Source organism: Myotis daubentonii, chromosome 11 (genome assembly GCF_963259705.1).
Source record: "Myotis daubentonii chromosome 11, mMyoDau2.1, whole genome shotgun sequence".
In the NCBI taxonomy this organism is placed as follows: domain Eukaryota; kingdom Metazoa; phylum Chordata; class Mammalia; order Chiroptera; family Vespertilionidae; genus Myotis; species Myotis daubentonii.
The window spans coordinates 76,746,191-76,771,151 of record NC_081850.1 but is presented as its reverse complement, the minus strand read 5'-3'; the positions used below and the strand labels follow the sequence as shown (position 1 = coordinate 76,771,151).

General features: G+C 57.3%; 1 protein-coding gene across 23 annotated transcripts in view; it reads right to left on the bottom strand.

Moving 5' to 3' along the window:
- Positions 1-24,961, bottom strand: part of DNM1 (dynamin 1) — a 43,429-nt gene extending 18,468 nt beyond the window's left edge. For 11 of the 23 annotated variants that reach the window (XM_059658185.1, XM_059658187.1, XM_059658188.1 and 8 more), the window contains exons 1-10: positions 24,685-24,960; positions 11,964-12,037; positions 11,501-11,650; positions 10,961-11,164; positions 10,669-10,767; positions 10,397-10,557; positions 8,187-8,329; positions 7,937-8,072; positions 7,713-7,780; positions 6,503-6,641 (exon numbers count right to left, since the gene is read on the bottom strand). In XM_059658185.1, the coding sequence (XP_059514168.1) occupies positions 6,503-6,641; positions 7,713-7,780; positions 7,937-8,072; positions 8,187-8,329; positions 10,397-10,557; positions 10,669-10,767; positions 10,961-11,164; positions 11,501-11,650; positions 11,964-12,037; positions 24,685-24,845 (1,335 nt within the window). In that variant the 5' untranslated portion in view covers positions 24,846-24,960. Of the gene's footprint in view, positions 1-4,786; positions 4,926-6,502; positions 6,642-7,712; positions 7,781-7,936; positions 8,073-8,186; positions 8,330-10,396; positions 10,558-10,668; positions 10,768-10,960; positions 11,165-11,500; positions 11,651-11,963; positions 12,038-24,684 lie in introns of all 23 variants that reach the window. The other 12 variants (XR_009447739.1, XR_009447740.1, XR_009447743.1 and 9 more) reach the window with 2 other exon arrangements.

The following is a 24,961-nucleotide window of genomic DNA, read 5'->3' as shown; positions in this document are numbered from 1 at the left end:
CCATGCGCCTTGTCAGAGCCGGGAGGCGGGGAACCAGCGGTCACACATGCGGGAGCCACAGGCACGGACATGCGAGGACGTGGGGGGCATGCGGAGGGGGGCAGCAGCATGAGCAGTACCCCGCGGGGGCCTGGCTGGGCCCCTGGCCCTCCTGGTAGAACCCACCCGGTGTGCCCCTCTCTGCATGCTCCCGACTGGCACCGACATCCCCAGCCACGTCTGTCTGGCTCCGAGCTGGCCGGACAACCTGTCTCTACCCTCCCCTTTGGGGTTAGGAGCTCAGCAGCACCACTTCCTCCCAGTTTTTATCAACGGAGGCTGAAGGGAAAGTTGCTCCAAGCCTGCCCCTCTGCCCGTGAACTCTGCCCTCAGCTTAGCTGGGCTCTGGACCAAGCCCAGGGTGACTCACTCTCCTCAGGACACTGTTGGATGTCCCCTCCATCAAAAGCCTGCCCGGCCACCCCGAGCTGGATTGGGGGTCTCCCTGTCATCTCTCCTCGTCAAACAGTATTCTAACCGCCCTGAAGGCGGGGGCGGGCAGGCGCACCTCCAGCGCTGGGAGAGGGCACATGAAGGAATGAGGGGATGAAGGAAGGATGGACTGCTGCCCTCCTTGCCAAGGCGCAGGGACACGGCTCCTCTGCCCTCTGACTCTGACCCTGCGCCGCCTCGGGGAGGGAGACTCTCTGAGCTGCTGACGGTGGGGGCTCACCCACAGGGACCTCCAGTTCTGCTCAGTGGCCCTCCCCACTCAGGGCCACATGGGCCAAGTAGGCAGAGCTAGAGCCACTTGTTGTCCCTGGGTCAGGGCACTCAGGTGGGGCCCCCTATGTGGGAAGAGAGCTGGACGTTAGCATGACTAGGTCCCGGGTGGTGACTCTGAGGGCGAGATGGAGGTCAAGGAGATGGCGGGGGTGGGGTGGGGGGGGGGAGGGGGGTGCGGCATTGGAGAGGCAGGAGGATGGGGAAGGAAGCAGCGCCCTGGATGCCAGCCCAGGGAGGCAGATGTGAGCTGTCACATCCTCCCACCCTCACCCCCACCCCACTGTCCAGGGGCTGTGCCAAGGGTGTGACTGATGTGGCCAAGCCCAGGGGACGTGGGGGAGGGGCAGCCGTAAACCAGGGGCTTAAAAACAAACTCCTGGAGAGGCCATTGGACCCTGCTGCCCTGAGAGGCTCCAGGGGTGGTTCCCACTCCTTCTCCAAGTTGGAGCAGGGATTGGGGACTGAGTCACCACACCCGCAGGCCTCCTCTGAGGTGGTCCCCAGGGCTCCCTTCCCGGGTGGGGTGCGGGGGAGTGGGGGAGGGTGGGCGAGGAGGGAGGAGGAGGGAGCAATTTGCCAAAGAGCATGACCAGTCCTCCCTCTAACCGCCTGGATGTTACGTGCGTCAAGTTTTCCACGTGTCACACACGGCGGGGCAGCCTCAGCCCCTGGAGTTCTCTCTTCCCTTTGAGCATCTTTTTCCGTTCCCCTGCCTCTGCGCCTTCCCCGAACTTTTAGCCAGTTTTTAAAAACGGAGCTTTTCTCTCTCAGACCCTGGCTGAGCAGGGTGGTCAGCTGGAGCCCACCCGTGGGTGGTGAGGGGCACAGGCCCGGGAGCTACACGGCTCTGGGTTCAAAGCCAGCCCCTGCCCTGCTGGCACTCCTCGGCAGACAGCCTCTATGTCTGCTGGGTGAAGGGTGGGAGATGGCGCCTTCCCTTAAATTTTTTTTCTAATTTGTGAGGGTTTTGGCCTGCATGCCTCACACTCACTCTAGATTTCATCCGGGGAGGAGAGCTGATCCCCGCAGGGCTGGGGATAATGACAGTTGACTATTTTTCAAGTCTCTGCCAGGAGTTTGGACGCTGGGACATTTGGGGAGGGCAGAAAGAAAAAAAAAGGGTGAATTTTGCCACGTAGAGAAAAAAGAATTATTATCCGTGAAATAAACCAAAAGGGAAAACTCTTTTTTAAAGTAATACAAAAGCTTTCCTTTGTAAATTTGTTGATCATTTCTTTCTGCTCACAAAAATCATAGACTCACTGTAAGAAATTTGAAAGTGATTAAAATGTGTGCAGTGAAAATGGAAAAATTCCTACGTTCTTGCCCTCTCTTAAAGTGATAGCTAGCAATTTGGTGGATATATCTTTGGAACTTTGTCATTCATATATATTGCTCCCCTAAATACTATACATTCTTTTCTGAAACTTCTCCCCCCTCCTCCCCACAGTAGTTGTGGAGGGAACATGTGAAAGGAAATAAGTATGCATTGCCCTTTAAGCAGCTGTAGGCATACCTTGTTCTATTGCACTTTGCAGATGCTGCATTTTTTACAAATTGAAAGTAAAACCCTCCACCAGCAAAAAGATTATGGCTCTCTGATGGCTAGATGATGATTAGCATTTTTTAGCAATTAAGTATTTTTTTAAAAAAAATTTTTAATTTCAGAGAGGGAGAGAGAGAAACATCAATGATGAGAGAATCATTGATCAACTGCCTCCTGCACGCCCCCTACTGGGGATAGAGCCTGCAACCCTGGCATGTGCCCTTGACCAGAATCAAACCTGGGACCCCTCAGTCTGCAGGCCGATGCTCTATCCACTGAGCCAAACCAGCTAGGGCAATAATGTTAAGGTATGTACATTGCTTTTTTTGACAGAATGCTATTGCATACTTAACAGACTACAGTATAGTGTAAACAGAACTGTTATATGCACCGGGAAACCAAAAAAAGGCGCGTGACTCGCTTTATTGCGGTATTTCCTTTACTGGCAGAGGTCTGGAACCAAACTCCCAGCATCTCCAAGGTAGGACTGTATCGTCTTTGTCTGTGTGATGCTTTATGCAGTCAGTCTCCCCTGGATGGACTTTTGGGTTGTTTCCAAAATGTTAGCATTTACAGTAATTACTTTCTCTTTTGGAATTCAATTCAGCAAAGAGTGCCCTGGTTTTTAAATGTTTATATCCAGCAATCGGTCTTCTAGGAATCTATCCTAAGGAAATAATTCTAGAGAAAAACATAAAATTCTTTATAACAAAGATGTTCCTTGCCAGGTTATTTTATAATACTGAAAAACTGGAGGCAATTTAAATGTTCACCAATCGGAAAATGGTTAAGCAAACGGTGCTAAATCTATTCAATGGAATATGATACTGTCATTAAAAATGTTTATGTAGGCCCTGGCCAGGCAGCTCAGTCGGGTAGAGCATCATCCTGATACACCAAGGTTATGGGTTCCATCCCCGGACAGGGCACATACAAGAATCGACCAATGAATGCATTGGAACAACAAATTGATGATTCTCTCTCTCTCTCTCTCTCTCTCTCTCTCTCTCCCTCCCTCCCTCCCTCTCTCTCTTTCTCTAAAAGCAATCAACTTTAAAAAAACATATTGGGGATTAATAAGTACAAAGTGGTAGTTACAGAACCATCACGGGGATGTACTGTACAGCGCAGGGAACACAGTCAGTAATATTGGGATGACTATGTTTGGTGTCCGATGGGTACTAGATTTATCGGGGTGATCGCTTCATAAGTTACATACATGTCGAATCACTAGGGTGTACACCTGAAACTAAAATAATACGGTACGTCAGCTGTAATTGAAAAATAAAAATTATTTTAAAAACTTTAGTTATGTCTTGACTTCTTGTGTAAAGGGATTTGAGGCAGCGTTTTCAACGTTTGACAAAAGATGGTGTTGCCTGGGACTCGCGATGCTCTGGGCTTGTGACCTAGATGTCACAATATTACGGAATGGCAGAGCCCAGTCCAGCTTTTGTTCCACCTGCACCGGGCACTGAAAAGATGCTAATTTGCTTAGTCTATCCCTATTTGACTCAAAAGCGGGCTAAAAGGAGACGGGGTTTGTGAAAGGAGTGCACGTGACTAATTGCGTGTAAGCCACGAAAACTGTGATGCCTATTTGAAAAGGGAAGTTAAGGCAGATGGCCCCACCTCCCCAGCGTAGGGAGTTTTTCAAATACAGGCCAAGCTGGGCTCTTCGGCAGGGATTCCGGCCCAGCCTGCTTGGAGGGGGCAGCATGTGTGTTCTAGAAAGGCCCCCCCGGACAGCGGATGCCCAGGCACTCCCCTGGGAAGCACTGCTTCAGACACTCTGGCTAAAAGTCCTCAAAAGGCTTAAAAGCAGACAAATGGGAAAAAGGCATCTAAAAGGTCACAGGGGACTCCAAAGAGGCTGACCCTGCCAGATGCGTATGGGTGAACGTACAATGAGTCATCCGATAGGCTTTAAGGCAAATTGGTTTTGAGGGACCGGGACAGCTCCCTTACCCCAGGATGCCCTGATCCCAGATCTCTTCCCTCCGCCTCCCAAATCTGAACCCCCCTCTGCTTTTCCTTACGGAGACTCAGTGTCACCATCTGTAAAGTGGGGAGAACACTACCACATCTTAGGGTTGCTGAGAGGATTAAGTCAGGTAACAGGCAAGCTCTTAGCCTCGTGCTTGGCACATAGCAATTGCTCAATAAATAGCAGCCTGTTCCTTATCATCAACGTTACTGTTACTCTTATTGGTGGGAGAGGCCACTGCACTGGGGATGCTTGGGTTGGAGCGAAGTCTTCTGGGCGAGATGGAGGCCTGAAGGGATTGTGAGCGCACGTAGACCCAGGGTTATAAACTGGCACGGGTCCCCAGGCCAGAATCACCTGGCCAGCGTGGGCATCCACGTGGGCGGCTGAGAGGCAGCCAGGCCTGCCCAGCAGATGGTTCTGCCCACGGGAGGCCGTAGCGGTGAGGAAGGGGGGCCAGGCCCCGCCCCGCCCAGGTGGCCGCGTACCTTTTCACTACACTTTCTGATGGTGGACGTGAGCTCACTGACTACCATGTCCACACACTTGATACTGGGCTCTTTGAGCTTCTGCACCTGCTTTTTCACTGTGGCTTCAAAAGCGAGGTCAGGTGTGAAGAGGCCCGTCCTGCACCCAGGGAGGAGGAGGGGGGAAGGGGAGGAGCAGCCACAGGTGGGCGGGGGTGGGGGGAAGGGAGAAGGAGGGGCGTGAAAGCCAAGCAGGACCAGGGTCAGGGTGGAGGATGGCACAGGCATGGGGAAGAGAGAGAGACACCGACACAGAGAGAGAGAGAGAGAACAGAAGACAATGTGAGCGTGGGACCCGGCCCTCCCTACCGCCACCCGGTTGGCGCCTCCCAAGTGCTGCCAGCATCCCCCAGGCTCAGGAGGGGGGGGTGCTTCTGAAGGACCAACCCCCCTGCTCTGTACAAGGCCCCTGGGTCCCTCGCTCCTCAGCTGCCCTGAGCCTGCCCCCTCTCTCTTTTCAGTGCCGTCTTGGTCACAGCCTAGGGTCCTCCTAAGGGGCTGACCAAGGCGAGAACATGCCCACCCATTCTGTTCAATTCCAGGTTTCCCAGCACCTCCTGCATTCACTCCACCTTGACTCCAGAGCCCAGCACGACCCTCTACTTCCACCAGGGGTGCTGCAGCCGGCTGCCCAGGCTGTGCCCTGCACAACTCCAGGGGGCTCCACGTGCATGGCCATGGCCAAGGTGCAGACGGTGCCCCCTGGAGTTGCAGTGTAGCTGCCTGACCTCCACGCTCAGCTCCCTGCTCTGCTCCAGCCCTCCCCTTTCTCCTCCAGGGGCACCCTTTGCCTTTCCTCCAAAGGGCCTGGGGAGCTCCGAGAAACAGAAAGAGAAGAGGAAAGACAGAAAGAGTGGAGGTGGTGATAGAGAGGGGCCAGGGCGGCAGTGGGGGGAGGAAGGGAAGGGAGGTTGGGGGGTGGAATCGAATGAGCACTGGACTTGGGGTCCAAAGCCCTGGCTTACAGTAATAGCTCTGCCACCTCCTAGCTAACATGGCCTGGATCTCCTGAGCCTCAGTTTTCCTGTTGTGAAATGGGTGCCGTCCTCCCTGCCCTGCCCTCCTTGGGTGGTTCTTCGAGGCTCAGATGGCATAGCAGATGGAAGGGGGCGCTGTCTCTGGAAGGAGATGTGATGGAGGGGAAGGCAAAGGTCCTGAGTGGGGTCCTGCGTGAGGGCGGGGAGGGAGGGGAGGCTGAAGGACAGTGGGAGTCGGGGTACCGGCTAGACCCAGGTCCACCGCACCTCTCTGGCTGACCAGGCCCCTAGAGCAGCACCCAGGAAGGTCCTGTCCCTCAACTGTCTCCAGGGCCCAGGCTTCCCCAAGACCCTCCCTGGAGCCCCCAAAGATGGCCCACCTCTGAGGGCAGAGGGGGCTCAGGGTCCCCTCAAGCCCTATTCTCCTGAGCTGGGAGCTCTTGGTGGCTCTCAGGGTCAATAGCCACGATCACTGTCATCTCACAGCGTCTAATCCCTTGGTGTCCTGGGCCCGGGGGCCAGGAGGGTGGGTGAGGCCCCCTCAGAAAGCCCCCCCCCCGCGTCCTGGTCTCTGGTGGCCTGCCTTTCTCCCCCCGCCGAGGTCTGGACATGCTACCAAGGAGGCGGTGGGGGCGTGGGGAGGGGCGCCTGTCAGCAGTGCAGGACGGGGCAGAGGCGGGGCTGGCGGGCTGCTGGTTACCTTCTTGGTGCACTGTCTAACGGTGTTGATTAGCTCCGAGATAACCATGTCCACACACTTGAGACACGGTTCTCGGATCTTCTTCACCTGCTTTTTCACAATGGTCTCAAAGGCCATGTCTGGGGTAAAGAGCCCCGTTCTGAGCGCCCGGAGCGGGAGAAGGGCAGTGTCACAGGCCAGCTCCTGCCAGGAGGGCCCCACACCCCTGAGCTCTGCCCTCGGGTCCCCCGACCCCTCTCTGGGCCTCAGTGTCCCCATCTGCAAAATGGGCAGGAGGGATGCTAAGGAGGGACTTGCAACCGATGCTCTCTGGGACAAGACAAGGTCTGCCGTATCTGCCTTCGTGCCTTGCTTCCTCTTAAGAATCAGTTCATACACAGGTTCTGTGGCCGGGAGCCGTTTGGAAACTGCTGAACTGAGTTCTCTTAAAGAGCCTTTCCAGGAATAGGGCGTTTTATTTTGGGACTAGGAGAGATTTCTTTTTTCTGTGCCCCGGCCAGTGCAGTTACTAGTGTCAGTCTGTGCATCACCTGCCAAACCTGGAATTGAACCTGCTTGAAAGCAGGGGCATCTTGGCCTCTCACTGCCTGGCACATAGCAGGTGCTTCCAGTGACCTTGTGTAGATCTGGGTCCCCGAAGGGGGTCTAAGCCTTAAAGGAAGTCTATTTCCCAGGCCCCCTTCCGGCTCCACAGGCCTTGGGGTTCGCTAGAAGGCGAGAAGGTGAGAAGTGGGGTAGAATGGGACCCACGTGGGGATCCGAGGACTATGGAGGAACTGGAGGGTGAGAGGCCCCCTTCCCTCCTAAAAGGACACGGGCCAGTACCGGGATGCTCCGCCCCAGGGCCTACCCACTGCTGGGCAGCTTTGTGCAGCCGCCTGGAGAGAACTGGGGTGCTGCCTCACCCTAGCGATGGGCAGGGAGCCCAGGCCCAGAGGGTGCTCCGCCCAGCTCGTCCAGCCTCCAGGCCCTGCTCCCAGGGACAGCAAAGGAGGGCAGCAGGCTGCAGGGAGCAGGTGGCCCAGGCCTCCCATCCACCTCCCCCGCCCAGAGCCTGTCAGAACTGGGAGCCAGAAAGTCGAGGTTGAGGGGAGAGGGGACCCGGGCTCTTGGTCTTTCCTGAGGGAGGCTCATTCATCACTCCCAGTGCCTCTGCACTAGACCCCCTGCCTTCTGGGGTTCGGCCCCCCTCCCTGGTCCCAATACGTGCCTAATGCCATGGATATTCTTGATGGCATAGCTGATCTCCCTTCGGAGTTCCTTCTCGTCAAACTCCATCTGTGTAGGAGATTGAGAGATGGCCCGTCAGGGCCTGTCCCAACACCTGGGAGGTCAAGATGGGGCCCGCCCCACTCCCAGGGCTGGGCACCAGGACCCAGGTATCCATGGGAGAGGCCTGAGCCCCCCACCCTTCCCCCGGGGAGCCCGTCCTACCTTGACCAGCTCAAAGGGGAAGCGCTCGTGGAAGATGCGGTTGATGCGAGCTCCCCCCGACAGCTCATAGGTGTCGATCTGGTCCCCTGAGCCCTCAATACGCTTCTCAAAGTCCACGGCGAACTGCTGGACCATCCTGGGGGGAGAGTGGTGTGGCCTGAGGGGGTGCAGTGGAGGGAGCCCCAGGAGAGGAGAGGCTGGGGGGAGGCGCACTCAGGGATGGGGAGTCGAGAGCTGGGGAGACCCTCACTGCAGCAGGGCCTTGGTCTTGCGCGCTGGGTCGTCAGGACGGAAGTTCTTGTACTCGTCCACCTCCTTCTCGATGGACAGCAGCTGGCTCTGCAGCTTGTTGCGCAGCCCGGGCAGCGTGTCTCGGATGTGGTTCGTCAGTTGCTGGGGGAGGGGATGAGACAAGGGTTAAGGCCAAGGTCCCAAGTCACAAACCCCAAATATCCACAGGGCCAGGCAGGCGCCGGAATGCCAAGGGGGGCTGTAGATGTGGTGAGGTGGAGGGCTCACGAGGGGCCATGGCCCTGCCCAGCAGAACAAAGGCTGTCCGAGGGCAGGGCCTGGCACACAGCAGTCCTCACAGAGGTGTGTTCATTGAATTAATGAGTGAGTGACTCAATTTTCAAAGAAGCAGAAATCTAGATTTTTATTTGAGAGTACCTGCTTTTTGACTAATTTAATATTTTTATTTAAAAAAATATTTTTATTGAATCATCCACTAAGGATCTATTGAGCCCGCAACCCAGGCATGTGTCCTGATTGGGAATCGAACCTCAACCTCCTGGTTCATAGGTCAACACCCAACTGCTGAGCCACAACAACCAGGCTTGACTAATTTAATATTTTTAGATACCACAAGGGCCACATAAAATGTATTAGGGGCGCCCTGGCTGGGTGGCTCCGTTGACTGGAGCATTGCCTCATATACAGGAGTGTGGAGAGCGGCTACGGCGTTTGGACAGGTTCAAGCCTGGGACTAATGAGAGGGCACGATCCTCTCGTGGCAAAGCCACGTGCAAGTCCCAGCACAATTATAGGCAGAGGCTGAGTTGTAAGCTTGACCTTATGGTCCGAACCTGTGGTCCCACGTGGGGAGGTGCAGCAAGTAAACAAAGCTTGATCAGGTGCATGTAACTGAGTAGATTGGAAACCCACAAGAAGGATGTAAACATCTTGATCACGCCCTTACTTTGCCTGTGGAATCTCGCTATAAAAATAAAGACTGGGCTTGCAGGCCGTGGCGCTGCCTCTCCATCAGAGGGCAACGTCCCACCCAGCCCCAGCTTTATTCTCCTGTCTGTCATCTCCATCCGTCACCGCCCCCTCTCAGGTTTGCTCATGGCCGTGCCAGCTCAGCACACAGAAGGGTCTTGGGTTCAATCCCTAGTCGGGGTGGTTACATGGGGCAAGCGATCGGTGTTTTTCTCTCACATCCAGGTTTTTTCTCTCTCTTTCTCCCTCTCCCTCTCCCTCTCTCAAATCAATGAAAACAACTGGCCTGTGTGGCTCAGTGGTTGAGTATCAACCCATGAACCAAGAGGTCACTGGTTTGATTCCCGGTCGGGGCACATGTCAAGGTTGTGGGCTCCATCCCAAGTAGGGAGTGTGCAGGAGGCAGCTGATCAGTGATGTTTCTATTATCCCTCTCCCTCTCTCTCTCTAAAAATCAATAAAAACATATTTTAAAAAAATCAATGAAAGCATATCCTCAGGTGAGGATTTTTGAAAAATGCAGCAGGGGCAGGGATGACTGGCAGGCTGCCCCTTCTCAAGGCCTGGGGCTTGCTCTGGCTAGGTCCTCACACACACACCTCCCTGAGCCTGCACAGTGACGCGGTGAGACAGGGTCTGATCACCATGACACCATGTACAGATGCAGGATAGGGGCTCAGAGAGCTGGACAGAGTCTCGGTGGATGGGTGACAAAGCTGGGATTGGAACCCAGGTCTGTGGCCTCCAGACTCCCAAATCCTGCCCCAGGCCACCCTGCATTCCCCACTGCCTTCCTCCTGTCAACACACACACACGCTTCAGCTCCTGAAGTCCCAGTCCAGATGGCGAAACATCCTAGGAGCCCCTGGGATCGCCACCCCCATCTCCAGACCAGCCTCTCCCCGTTTCAGAAAAAACCAAGCTCTTCAGCTCGAGTCCATGCCAATCCTGGCTCCCAACCCAAGCCCTGGCCAGTGCCACCCTCCACACAAGATCTTGGTCTTCTCTCCATCCTGGGGGTTCCAGGGCTCCCCTCCCAGGCCCCAGACAGGGAAAGGTCAGTAAAGCTCTGTTGCCACCTCACTGTGAGACTGTGGGCAGGCTCCTTTGCTTTCTGGGTCTCAGTGTGTTTCTCTGCATAATGGGGATGCTAGCCTCTGCTGTCACCCTCGGCAAGCACACTTAAATGACTCTGTTCTCAGGCTGCTTTCCCCGTCTCATTCTGGCCTGAGCCCCTACCTGGTTGAGGACTTTCTGCAGGTAGGGCGTGCCCATGCGGTCAGCCAAGTGGCGGTAGGATGGGTGGGAGAGGAAGAACTTGCGTTCGGCGGCCAAGGCAGCCGTGATGTCCTTCTTGCCATCAATGTCCTTCTGGCTCCGGTTCACCACCCCAATGTAGCCTGTGGGTGGGGCCACGGTCAGGGCCAACCAGCCTTATAGGGCAGGCGGGGGTGGGGGGTGGGGGGCGACGGGGGAGGGCGGTGAGATGAGCAGGGGTGTGGGCGGACTACCTCTGCGCAGCGGGAGCAGCTTGTTCTCCAGCACATCGCGGGCGTCTGTGCCCTCGTCCATCAGGTCCAGCTTGGTGATGACCCCGATGGTGCGCTGACCTGGAGGGCAGCGATGAGAGGGTTGTCTGCACCGGCACTTGCCCTCCATGACCCCACTCCCTCCATCGCCCACTGCCTGCCCCATTTATTCTCCACAGAGTGGCCAACATAATGTTTAAAGGGGTAATTCAGAGCCCCACCCCCCACCCCCGCCCAGGCCTTGCGCCTGCGCTGGCTGTGGGTGGGCACCTACCCTGGGGGTCCACCTCCTTGGCGATCTTGAGGGCATCTGAGTTGGCCAGGTCAGAGTTGGCCGGGGACACGGCCAGGATGAGGCAGTTCTCCTTGGTGACGAACTGCATGAGCATGTCCCGGATCTGGAACTCGATGTCTGCAGGTTGGTCCCCCACCGGGACCTTGGTCATTCCGGGCAGGTCCACCAGGGTCAGGTTCAGCACTGGACAGGGCGGTTAGAGCGCGGGCTCAGGGCGAGTGGCTGGGCCGTTGGGGGGCCGATGCAGGAACAGGGCCAGGCCGGAGAGGACCCCCAGGGGCGCGTGGCCGGGGTGGGCGGGGTTAGGGAAGGTGCTGGGCGGAAGCGCGGGTCCGGGAAGGTGTGGCCGGGTGGGCGGGGCCACGGCTGGGCGGGGCTTGGGGTAGGCTGCTCAGAGGCCAGCTGTGGGGGCGGAGTCTGCGGAGGGGCGTAGCCAGCAAAGGGGTGGGGCCAAGAAATGGTCCTCAGGGGCGAGGCTGAGCCAGGGAACCCCAGAGGCCGACCCGCAGGCCTTCTCACCATGCGGCGAGTAGACTCGGAGGTTAATGGGCACCGGCGAGATGCCTTTGTTGGTGCCGGTGACCCGGTCGGTCTCAGCCTCGATCTCCAGGCGCACCTCCTCGAAGTCGGTGAATTTCTTCCCCTTGCAGTGCAGGAACTCGGCATATTCTGCTCCAAAGGCAGGGGGTGGAGGTGTTGGAGAGGGAGCGGGATTGAGCATCATAGCTCGGAACCCACCCGGGTCCCACCTCCCACCTGGAATAGAACCCCAACCCAAACACGGCCTGCTCCTCCCTCCGCATAACAACGCCTCCTGCCCATTATGCATGGTCAACCCCACTGTCCAGATGGGGAACTGAGGCTCCAAGAGGGGGGCCCTGCCCACAGTCCCCGGGCAAGCTAGTCCAGTGGTGATGCTGGGCCTCTCCTTGGGGAGGGGGTGGGGGCTGGAGAGGCCAGCCTGGCTGAGGAGGGCACCTACCTGTGGAGGCATTGACCAGCTGCAGGACCAGCGGGCGTCTGGTGACAATGCCAGATCCTCGGGGCAGGAAGTCTCTGCAGTGAATTAGAGGTGAGAGGAGGGTCACCTGTCCTGCCCCTCGGAGCTCCAGACATCCCCTAGCGCTCCCTACCGCACCTTAGCCCAAGGGCCTCAGGTCGCTAAGGGCAGATGGCAGCTGAGGAAGGTGGAACCGCGTTATAGTAATCATTATGGTACTTAATATTAGGACCTTAGAATGTAAGGCTTAAAGCATGTAACCCTGCGTGGACTGTTACAGTAATTAATGTTAGGTATAGGAGTACTGTGTGAGACCAAGAATGCACCCTGGTAACCCCACTAGTCCTGGTAAACAACCTCTCTGATGGGAACGCCCAAAGCCTGTACACACCCATAGACTAGCAGACCCCAGGTGGAGCCACACATGGCAGCCGCTGATAACACACACACCAACAAAGACCACGCCTACAGAGGGGTTTATCACCAGACAGTCTGATGGACCCAGCACATAGCTCTCCTGTCACCAGAGCGTGAGGGCCTGTGAGTGCTCACGTCTCGGTTTCCAGCACGAAACTCTGCCCAATTAACTGTCGATCGAGGAAAGAGCCAGCAGCCAACGGCGCCGTCTACCCCTGTGTGTGTGTCAGCGAGCATCGCCGGGTGGATCCTTCCCAGCGTCTGAGGTCCATCAGGAACTGGTAAATAAAGCCCTGTGTGCTTGCATCTAACCTGTTCGTCTGTGTGTAATTGCTCCGGCTCGGCTCAGATCTCGGTGCTGTCTCTGTGAACGTGTCTGACCAGAAGGTACTGGCGCAAGCCTCAAGCGGATGGTCCAGATCACCTGTGCACGTCCCACTTAGGAGCAGCACCTATATGGGAACCCCCCGCACCTCGACATAGGTGACGGGCCTTAAATATATAAGAAATAGAAGCTATTTGGGACAAACAGAGCTCCCCAAGTTCCCCGGGCCACAGAATTTATGCATCTGAGCTGCCAGGAGACAAGACCAACAAGTCCCCAGGCCTGTCGCAGGTCAGCCCCACCCAGCTACTGCCATTCAAGCCAGAGAAACGGAGGCACAGGATGCCCGCGTGCATAAGTGCCCAGCGGCCACAGAGTGGATCCCAAGGAAACGGAGCCACACCTTCTCCCTTCCCTTCCGCCGTGGGGATGGGCAGCGTCTCACTTCCCCTTCCCGGGCCCTATCTGGCTGGGCTGAGGGCGAGGGGGATGGGAGGAAGTAGGAGGCAAGGAGAACTCATGCTTCTTAATGCCTACTGCATGCCAGGCTTTTTGTGGGCAATCTCTCATGGACTCCACACAATAGCCCTGTGAGTTTGGTGTTCTTATTATTCCCATTTTCAGATGAGGAAACTGAGGCTCAGAGATGTTCAGGTCGCACAGCTCGTATCTAACAGAGCAGACCCTGGACCCAGGTCTGCAGTGGAAGCTCCCTGCCCTTCAGTCCCAGGAAGACCCAGCTCCCGAGAAGAACTGGACTGAGGGGACCCCAAATCACCCCCTGCCCCCAGACCGGATGTCTGTACCACAGGCACCTGCCTGTGCGCATGTCAATCTCCACAGTCCTTTCCGCTTAGTCTCATGGGTGCAAATTCACTCTGTCCGGTCAGCTCTTCTCATCCCTGCCCTCTCCACCCCATGGCCCCACCCAGGCTGGCACAAGCATGAGGGTGGAGGCCTCTCAGGGATCAGGCTGTTGGAACCCATAGTCATGGCACCCCCAGGGCCCCCAAAAGGGGGTAACAGCCTGGAACCTGAGGGACTATGTTCAGCCCCCACATTCATGGAGAGGCACATAGAGGCCCAGGAAGGGGAAAAGACACACTCAAGGTCATACAGGGCTGGGGCAGAGCCAGAGAAAGAACCCCAGTATCCTGCCCCCCCAACCCAGAGCCTGACCTAGATTCACCCAGCTTCCTGCACCCCAGGGTTGGGGCAGAGAGTTCTGGGGAAAACAAAGTAGGCCCAGGCTCCTGGGTTCAAGGCCTCTTCTTGGAGCCCTGGGGAGGGCCTGTCCTCACCCTGCCCCTCCTCTGGGGAGATTAAAAGCTACTGGGGAGGAATCAGCCACTTTAATGAGGAAGAAGAAGGATGAGAAATCCTGCACTTATTCATCATTTCTAGGTGCCAGGCAAGTACTTTTCACTTTTGCAAACCTGAGCTTCAGAGGGCAGGGCTTGCACGCTTCGTTGCACACTGTACCCCAGTGCCCAGGACAGGCTTAGCACAAGGAGGCTCTTCATATTGACTGAAACTGCAAGTCCCCAAAACAGTGCTCTGATATGGAAATTATCATTTAAAAAAATATTTTTTTATTGATTTCATAGAGAAAGGGAGAGGGAGAGATAGAAACATCAATGATGAGAGAATCATCAATCGGTTGCCTCCTGCACGCCCCCTACTGGGGATGGAGCCTGCATCCCAGGCATGTGCCCTGACAGGTAACCTAACGGCGACTTCCAGGTTCATAGGTCAACGCTCAACCACTGAGCCACACTGGCTGGGCAGGAAATTATCATTTTGCAGATGAAACAACTGAGGCTCAGAGAGGTGGAGTGACTCGTCCCAGGTTACCCAGGTAGGGATGGCGGAGCTAGGATTCAAACCCAAGTGTCTGTTGGACCCCAGAGCCTGGGAGCTTCCCTCTCAAACCCGGTTGCTCACTGAACTCGAGGAGCCAGGCTTGGCTTTTTATGTAATTCAATTCGGTTCCATCTCGGACATATTTGAGAGCAGCTGCTCTGTGCCAGGCCCTGTGCTGGGCCCTGGGGATGGGAGATGATGAGTCAGACAGTTCCTCCTCCAAGGAGCGCGCACTGTGGTGGGAGAGACAGACGAGTAAACAGATAATGCAATGCAGTGTGATATGTGCTGGAGCGAAGGTGCGCCAGGCAGCACAGAGAAGGGGTGATTAACTGGGGTGGGGGGGGGGGGCGGGGGCTTCCTGTCTCTATCTTTCCCTCCCCTTACTGACTCCTGTGGGAGGGTGACCCCCTAGTATTTGGGATCTCCCAGGGTCGTGAAGATAGGACATCTATTTTTACAGAGCTTAGGGTAGGTAGCGGGCCTGGGGTCCACCATCTTCTGCACCAGCTCTGCACCCAGCAATACCATGGCAACAGTAGTTGCCATGGAAACTTCAGGAGGGGCTGGAAAGGATGGGACTCCCCACAGAGAACCCCCCACCCAGAGACATGGAATTTCCCTGGAGCTCTTCCCTGAGAGGCCTCACCCTACACAGATGGGCCCAGTAAGCCCTGGCAGGCCTGAGGGGTAGGGGGCCTGAGAAGAGCCACAGAGAGGGTGCAGGGAGCCCCGGGCTAGGCTGAAGGGGGTGGTCAGGGGTCTGGGCCAGGCTGCCCAAGTCACTGGCTCCCCAGGGCTGCTTAGAGGACAAGCAGCTTATGGGAGAGATTAGAGGGCAGGGCCGCGTGTGGGAGCTGAGCCCCTCTGACCAGCATCTCCAGGGCCGGGTGGGGATGGGGGTGCCTGGGTGCGGAAGGGCCCCAGCTCTGCCATGGGCCAGGCTCTCTAAGCGAGGCCCTCTCCAGGCCTGTATCAGGATTCCCTGGGCAGCTTGTTAAAATGCACATTTCTTAGACATGCTGGGTTAGCATCTTCTGGGGCGGGGTGCAGGGGAGGGGAGGAGAGAATCTGGATTTTAAACACGGTCCCCCCCACAAATAAACACAATCTCCATGTGATTTTCATGCTCCCTTCCAAGGTTAAGGATCGCTTGCTTAGTGGTTAGGGGCCAGTGCCGGGCAGAAGCTCTGGGTTTAAATTCCGCTTGGCCATTCCCGAGCCTGGTGAGCCTGGGCAAGTTGCTTCACTCTCTGGATCTCAAGTCCTCAGCTGTGAACCAGTATTATCTAAACCGGGTGTCGTGCACTACCCCCCGTGGCTGCGGGGGTAAGATGAGTGGCTAAGATGGGACCCCAGAAGCCTGTTTCTCAGCCCCACCTCGACGGGCAGTGGAGAGCACCTGCTGGCTCCCATGTCTAGACTGAGTGCCTTGCTCCCTGCCGGATTCCCTCGCTAGGCCCAGGCTCAGCACATAGTAGGTGCTCTGGCAACACGCGAAGGAGGCAGCACAGCTGAGGCCCAGCAGCTCCTCAGCTCCAGACTTTCACCTGGACACACTGCCCCTGAGCTCTCTGCTTAAGAGTCCTCCATCACACCCGGCCGGTGTGGCTCAGTGATTGAGCATCGACCTGTGAACCAGGAGGTCACAAGTTCGATTCCCGGTCAGGGCACATGCCCAGGTTGCAGGCTCAATTCCTGGAGTGCGGGGGAGGGTGTGCAGAGGCAAGCGATCAATGATTCTCTCTCATCATTGATGTTTCTATCTTTCTCTAAGATCAATAAAAATATATATCGCCTCCTGCCTGGGGACTCAGGCCTGATCCAGCCTCCAGCCAGTGCCGCCCCTGCACCTCCCACCCGACTCCTGGTTCGCCTGAGGGAGGACAGAACAGGTGCCCAGAGAAAAGTGTGTGGGCCCACCAGCCTCGTGGCCGTGTGGGCGGGACGGAGGGTGGCATGCCAGCTCTCCCTGCTCATTCTGGGCAGATGGTGGTTTCCCAGGGAGGCCTCGCCTTGCCATCTGCAGCGGCGCCTTCAAACCTGAAGCACCTGGAGGGAGGATGAAATAAACCCTCCCAGGACCCCCAGACGCCACATGCTCCCTCTAAATCGGCACCGCCATCTAAGAGGGGTCTGGAGAAAGCGTGCGAAAGGTACCCCTACTCCGGTGCCTGAGATCTGGGCCCAGAGCTCAGGGACCCTGGTTCTCAGATCCTGCTGAATGCAAACTGTGCCAGAGAGCACCATGGTTGGCCTGGCGTGGACCCAGTGGCGGTCATTCTGAAAGTCTCCTGTTTCCCGGGCTCTGATGTCAGACAGGCCTGGCATTGAATGTCAGAGCTGCCACTGAGGAGCTGTGTGGTTTAAATGACCATACCTCTCTGAGCCTCGGTTTCCGCATCAGTAAAATGGGTTGCTGTGAGGCTTATGTAAGATAATGCCTGATAAATGGGAGCTGTTAGGACTATAAAGTATGAGAACTTGCTGAGAACACAGGCTGGGACCCCACCACCAGGTCACCAAATGGAGCGGCGGAGGGAGCTGGCAGGCGGGGCTCCTGGGGGCTGGCTGGAAGAGTGGGCCCGGATATTTCCAGCCAAATTGGCCCCAGGGAGTGGGAGACAAGGGGTCCAGCAGGCTCTGAGGTGCCCTCTAAAGCAGGGAGCTAGGGTGGAGGCCAGGGTGGAGGTGGGCCAAGAAATACAGTTGGGAGGAGGTGGGGCTGCCTCGGGGGCAACAAGTCCCTCTCTGTTCCTGCTGCTCCGGGGCGGGCGCGCCCACACCACACAGCCCTGGGTTTCTAGCGGAGGCTTGAGCATTTCAGGGCAGTCCTGGCTCTGGCGTTCCCTGATGTTCTGCTGTCCTGAGAGCAGGGATGGGGCTGGTCCTGTCTGCCAACATATCCCCAGCACCCGGCACGGAGCCTGGCATATCCCGGGCACTCCCAGCACCCCTGTTGGCTGAAAGAATGATTTGAAGATGAGCTCCTCCAGTTTTCCCACCATCGCCCTCATTGTACGATGTGGAAACTGAGGCACAGAAAGGAAAGAATGGAAATATTAATGTTTACTGCCTGTAATATTATTATATGTAAGATAATTTTTCTTGAATAATTGGTGTTTTTTGAATGTAACATTATCATATTTAAAGTCATTTTTCTTGAGATATTAATGTTTATTGCATGTAACATTATATTAAGATCGTTTTTCTTGAAATATTAAGGTTTATTGCATGTAACGTTATTATATTATATTTAAAATCGTTTTTCTTGAAACTAAAAAAAAAAACTGGGGGAAAAGTGTTGCCCAGGATCATAGTGCAAGTGGTGAGAGGGTAGGACTGGGACCCAGGGCTCTGGACTCCAAGTTCGGAGCTGTCTCCGCAACAACCATTTTCTCTATTAAAGAAAATCTGTGATCTTTCCTTCCACTCTATCTTTCTATCCTTCCTGCCTTTCTTCATTGCCTTTCTTTCCTTCCTTCCTTCCTTCAAAGTATTGATGACTTTATATTTTCAAAATGGAAGTAGATTTCTCTTTTGCCCCTCCTTTTAAAAATCTTATGTTCTCCCTTTAAAAAATACTCAGCCGGCCGGCGTGGCTCAGCGGTTGAGCGTCAACCTATGAACCAGGAGGTCAGGGTTTGATTCCCGGTCAGGGCACATGCCCAGGTTGTGGGCTCAGTGTAGGGCGTGCAGGAGGCAGCCGATCCATGATTGTCTCTCATCATTGATGTTTCTATCTCTCTCCCTCTCCCTTCCTCTCTGAAGTCAATAAAAAGATATTTTTAAAAAAAATACTCAGAAGTGGAGATAAATGGTGATGGGAGGAGACTTGACTTGGGGTGGTGAGCACACACTACAATACACAGATGATGTGTTATAGATTGTGTGCCTGGAACCTATATCATCTTATTAGCCAATGTCACCCAATCAAGTCAATAAAAATATTCACAAAATATATAAAAATGTTTCAAAATGACTAAGCAACCATCACCCCCACACCCGGAGCCACCACTGTAAGCAGGTTATCACTGCGGATAGCAGCCATGGCAAACGCCGATGGGTGGCTGACTGCCGGCCAGGGATGCTGCCGGGGGCTTTCAAATCCACATCCTCACGAGGTTTTTTCCTGGGGTGATGGAAGTGTCTAAAATTAGATTGTGATGATGGTTGCACAACTCTGTAAAGATACTCAAAGCCCTTGAGTTGTGCACTAAAACGGGTGAATTTCCTGGCATGTGAGTTCGACCTCAGTAAAGCTGTTTAAGAAATCTGCACCCTCTTGACTGATGCTGGCAGGGCTGTGAGAGGCTGGTGTAACCAGGGTCCCTGCCTTCAGTGGGGAGAAACTGAGGCTCAGAGAGACAAAGTCAGGGGCCCCTCACCCGCCCCCCCCACACTGGGCTCCTCTCCACACTTAGGTAGCAGCCATCACGACATTTCCCGTCATTCAACCCAGAGCTCCATCTGGGTTTTCTTATCATTAGCTCCACCACTAAAATATTTCCCCGCTCCAAACCTCAGTCTCCCCATCAGTGAAATGGGCACAGGGCACCGAGCAAGAGACCCCAGGGGGACCCCCTGCACCCCTCCTAGGCCACACGAGAGCCCTGGCATCCCCTCTCTCGCAGTCTCAGGCCATGGCAGCATCTGCCCGTATGCTGTCCTCACTGCCGGGAGGCAGTCCCGAGGCCAAGCGGGGATCCTCTCTGGGGCCACGGATGGAGCTGGGATATGAGGGCTGGGTGTCCACCCGGGGCCCAGGAGGCCCCTTGTGGGACAGGATGGAGGGGGAAGAGACAGGAGCAGCCGCCATCGCCCGTCCCGGAACGCCGAGGGTCTAAATTCTAAATTCAGACCAGCCTGTGGGTTGTGATGAAGGCGTTCGGGTCAAGGCTGGAGGGCGGAATGCATTGTTCTGCACAGTTTGGTTGATAACTGGGATGTTTAGACCTGTGGCCCGCGGGCCTCTGCTTCGGCTCTTGTTCCACTCCTGACGACACCGTGTCCATGACGCTTCCTCCACTCCTGCCCTGTCCCTCTGTCCCCATCGGCTCGCCTGCGTCCTCTCCCCTGAGGCTCTGACCCTCTGACCCTGGCCAAGGCCTGGGAATTCTCCTGGCGCCAGGAACAGATGCAGAGGCTGATGGCGGCTGCCAGAGTCACCTTTCACATCCAGCTCCACTGGGGTGGGGGTGGAGGGGGGAGATGTCCTCTGGCCGGGCTGGCACAGGAGTCCAGCTCTAGGCGTGGCTCGGCATGTGGCAGGTGCATGCTCTGAGCACGGAGAGGCCTGAGCCGAGCGTGGCTGCCCCGCAGGCAGCAGCAGGGGCTCCCTGGGGCTTCCTGGTGCCTGCTCCCGGGGCCTTTGCCCAGGTGTGGTCACTCCTTTTCCTAACCAAGGCCTAATTTTTGCTGAGGCCCAGACTTCAATGTCAGATGCCTTCATTGGCCCCCTGATGACTCCCCTCCCTCAATACCAGGCTCCTCGCGTGTGCTTTAGGGTTTGTCTGTCCTGCTTGGCTGTGAGCCCCCGAGGGCAGGGATGGTTGGGCTTGCTCAGAGCTGTGCCCTGAGGGCCTGGCATGCTGCAAGTGCCAAGGAGACGTCAGTTCCCTCTGCCCCCTACCGTCAGTGACTATCTACCTATAATGTTTCAGTTATCTCCCCATTTCTCTTTGGCCTCGGTCTCCAAATCTGAGAAATGGGACCACTAAGGTCTATTTCAAAGTAGTGAGGATGGGCTGTCCCCAGTGGGAAGGGCTGGGCTAACCAAGACAGGGGCTCTCAGAAGCCAGAGACTGTGCTGGGCTGTAATGGGATGAAGATGTGGAGGAAGGGGCAAGGGCATTGGTAGGAGGCGGCACCTGAGCAGGGCCGGCAGAGTCACCAGAAGCCCAAAACCTTGCCTCCCAGGCTGCCGCTTGGGCTCCAGGCAGAGGCTCCCTCCCCAGGCCCCCTGCCACACACCCTGGATGGAGATCCCCACCCCCACTCTGGCCCCCCTCTGCCTGCACCTATGCCCAGGCAGGAACAGAACTGGCACCTCCTCTCAGCCAGGTCTTCCCTGGAGCACTTCCTGGGCCCTATCCCAACACTCCCCACAATCCCGTGGGGGAGCTGCTAGACTGTCCCCATTTTACAGATGAGAACATAGCGGCTGAGTGGGCTCAGCTTGCAAGTGGAGAGCTGAGCTGCAAACCCCGGTCTGATTCCAGAGCCTGAGCCCCCGGTCCTTCTGCCACATTCCCACGGTCTTGGTCTCCCCAGGGGCCAAGCGGGCAGGGAGGGTGGGTCCTACCCATTTGTCGACCTGCCTGGGCACCAGAGTGAGAGAGACCTGGGCGCTGTAGCCTGGAAGTCTGTCCAGGACACCCCACTCTTGGCGCTGCACGGGCATCTGTTCATGAAATGCTGGGGTGTCTGGGGGCCCACGCACACTCCTCCGTCTGAATATCCTCAAGATGAGCTCATCTACTCGACAAGAATGACTTCCAAATTTATATTCCCAGCCCCCTCCCCCCCGAGCTCCGACTTGCATTCCCACACTGCCTACCCCACACCTCAGACTCAACATGTTCAAAACCAGACTCCTGCTCTTACCCCGCTCCCAAACCTGCCCCCCCTGTACTCCGTTCATGGCACCAACACCCACCCGGGGCCAACGCCGCCGAAGTCGTCTTTGATCCCTTTTCCTCACCCTCCACATCCCACCCATAATCAGGATATGTCCTGAACCCCACCTTCCCCCTCTCCACTGCCAAAGCCTGGTCCAGGCCCCGGCACCTCTTGCCACTGCAGCAGCCTTCTCATCTGTCTCCCGCCCCTCTGCTGCCCACTCCCCAAGTCACACACTTGCTGGAATCAGCTCAAGTTACTCCACTTAAAAGCTTCTGGTAATAATGGAAACAAACCCAACTCCTCGCCACAGCCTAAGGGCCTCGGAAATCTAGCCCCCGCCTCCTCTCTGAGGCCGTCCTCTGCGCTCACCAAACACCAGCCTGGCTCCTTCCTGTGCTTCAGACACACCACATGTATTCCTGCTCAGGGCCTTTGCATGTGCTGCTCCCTCAGCATAGAATGCTTCTCCGGGGTTAGCCACATGCTTCTCGTCCCTCAGGGCACATTCCAGATGCCATCCCCTCCTGGAGACCTTGTCCGATTCCCCGGGGACAGCGGCCCTGCCTCCCCCCCCAGCGTTGACCACATTCTCCAGTTGTCACGGACATGCTTCCGTGCTCACGACTTCAGCTTCCTGTCTGGAGTGCAGACTTTTGTCTTTTCTGCCATAGGATCCCAGCAGGGAGCCGTGTGGACACTCCATGAATGTCGGCTGCATGACGGAGCAAATCAGCCTCAGTTTTCCCTTCGGTAAAAAGGGATGAAGAAATAGCACAGAAACACCCAGACAAGTCCGAGCAGGGTCCCGGGCGGCTGCCGGGCCACCTCCATTACAGAGCTGACAGCAGGGTCCTCCGCCTGCCAGGAGCCTCTGCTTCCTCTGATGTGCTTTCCACTTCCTCTCCGTGGGGGGTTGACCCCTGGGGAGCCCCAGGAGGCAGAGCCGCTGTTACCATGCTGACGGGTCTGGGGACCCAGCCCTGGAAAGGCAGGGAGCCCATGAGGGAGCAGGCCGGGCTGACTGGGGGCTCCACGGAACCTCGGTTTTCCATCTGCTCTACCTGGGCCCGCATCTGAACACCTGTGCATCCTCCGGCAGGACCGCGTTCAAAGGGCACTGGGGCGCGGAGGGCAGCGAGGGGGCCCCCGCTGCACCAGTAAACCGCGGTAGCCAGGCTGGCCTGCGTGCTGCCAAATGCTGGCACCTCTCTCTGCTGGACGGTGAACTCTGAGAGGGTGGCAGATGGGTCTGCCCTGGCACACAGGCACCCAAACCTACCTGAGGATCAACACCCCACTCTGATGTGTTTACAAAAGGGCCTTTACACACATGGACTCACTGCTGCCCCGCAGCCACCATCTCAGGAAGGTGGGTGGCAGAGCAGCTGTCAGTGTCCCCATCCTACAGATGGGGAAAACGGAGGCCCACACTTGCCCAGCCTGTGCCCAGTGCAGGGCTTGGCTCTCTGAGGCTGTGCAGGGCCAACACTAGAAACTGGGCTCTGTAGTCTAATGGTCACTGTCCTTCCTGCGGTGTGACCTTGGGCAAGGCACCTAGCCTCAGGGTCTCCGTTTCTTCATCTGCAGAACGGGCACCATGGCACCTGCCGCGTGGGGCTGTGTGAGCCATCCTGTGCAGCAGGGGTGGGCACATGGGAAGGGCGAGTAGGTGGGAGCTGAGCCCTTCCCCTCCATAGCCCCTGCCCAGAGCCCACAGCCTGGCACAGAGCAGGCGCAGGGCAAACATTGAGTGGATGGAAGGCAGGGATGCGGCTTGAACACTGCAACGGGCTGGGTATCCGTGAGTGCCATTTCGTGCAGGAGGGCTTCAGGGCTTGATTGTCTCAGGGTTCCCCTGGCCCCCCACTCTGACTGCTTGGCCATGGGCAGAGGCCCATCTGTGTGTCCCCTGCCTGTGTCTCTGCAGCTCTTAGGGTCACGTGAGCAGGAGGAGGGTTCTTGGGAAGCTGATCCCCAAGAGACAGACGGCCGCCCCCTCTGCTGACCAGATGGGCCCAGCCACCCCCACGGTGGCTCTCCAGCATCCCACAGATACACTGCGCTGGTCAGGGCCCTTCTCCCTGTCCCTCACAGTGGGCACTGCGCTTCCCAGGTCACTCACAGGAGAGGAAGGAACCACATCCAGTCCAACTGGCCACGTTAGGGATGGAAAACTGAGGCCGGCGCAGAGAGGGCAAGTGACTGGCCTGAGGTTTCACAGCAGAACCTGGCTTGGACCCAAGATGTCTCTCCCCAGATGGAGGGAGGGGCCTCTGCCTCCCTCTCCCACAGGCCATCTCTTCCTTGGCCATGAAGGTCATTGGAAGGAAGCTTGGGTTTCTGAAGGGGAGGGAGGGAGGGAGGGAGGGAGGTCAAGATCGATTCTCGTGCCTTCTCCCTCAGGGAGCCCAGCCCCACATCCAGCTCTTCAGCACTGGGGAGAGCGTCACCCTCTCTCTTTCCTTCTCAGCACCCCCAAAAGCCCTCTCTGCCTCCTCCTTCTTGGGGGAGTCTAGGGTCATGACCCTGCGCCCCTCCAAACCCAGGACCTTCTGTCTTTGCGGTGGCCCCGGACTCCCAGCCACCTGGCCCTCCCAGCGCCTCCTGGGATCAGAGGCAGGAGCGGGATTAGGTTCTGCAAATGGCTCCCCCCTCCCCGGCACCCTGCTTCCCTGTCTTAGTCATCTCTGTCCTCCGCCTTCTCCCTCCATTACCATCCCTGCCGGGCCAAGGGGAGAACGACACTGACCGGCGCCCTCCACCCAGGGGTGGCGGTGAGCAAGGGCCCTGCTGGTCAGGAAAGAATCAGAAGCGGTTTCCCCCCACCCCCTTCCCTTCCTCCTCCTGCAGCCCGCGCTCCCCCCGCCGCCACCAATGCTGCGCACGGATGGAGGCCGGAGCCGCAGAGGTGTGTGTGTGTGTGTGTGTGTGTGTGTGTGTGTGTGTGTGTGTGTGTGTGTGAGGGAGGCTGTGCCTGGTCCGCGATGCCCACGGGGCTATGTCCTCTCCAGGGGGCTGTGACGGGTGTCCCCTGCCCCAGCCCAGGAGTCCCCATGGTGGGAGGGAGCTGTCCTCCATGGAGCCTAGGGGTGGGGGGCACTGCCCCTCCAAGGGACTCCCGGAGTGGAAGCGAGGCGCTGAGTAATGCAGGCCCCTCAGTGCCCATGGGAGGCGGGGGGCAGCCCTGTGCAAGGGTCTCCTGGCGGAGCGCGGTCCTCCCTAAAGGATGGGCGGAGGAGGGGGCGTGATACCGCGGCGATGGGCTGACGCCGGGTCGGACAAGCTGGGGGCGCTGCCTCCCCTGAGGGACCCCCGCGGAGGGTGAGGGCCGCCTCCCTCTGGCTGGAGGTGGGGGGCGCGCGGTCCGCGGGTGCAGCGCCAGGGGCTTCGAGGTCGTGGCGCCGTCAGGGACGGGGGCGCAAGTCCAGGGGACTCAGGTGTCTGAGTCCGCGCTCCGAGGCGCGCCGCTCCTACCTGCCCACGAAATTCTCCAGCACCGAGCTCTTGCCCGCGCTCTGGCCGCCCACCACGGCGATCTGCGGCAGGTCGAGGTCAGCGTTCTGGCCGATGGCGGAGAAGGCGTCCTGCAGCCGGTTGACCAGCGGGATGAGATCTTCCATGCCACGGTTACCCATGGCTGCGGCGGGCCCCGCGGGCTGCGATCCGGCCGCGGCTCCCGCTCCCGGCTCTGGCTCCGCCGCCGCAGCCGCGCGCTCCGACTGCCTGCGCCGCTGCCCGCCTCCCCTCCGGG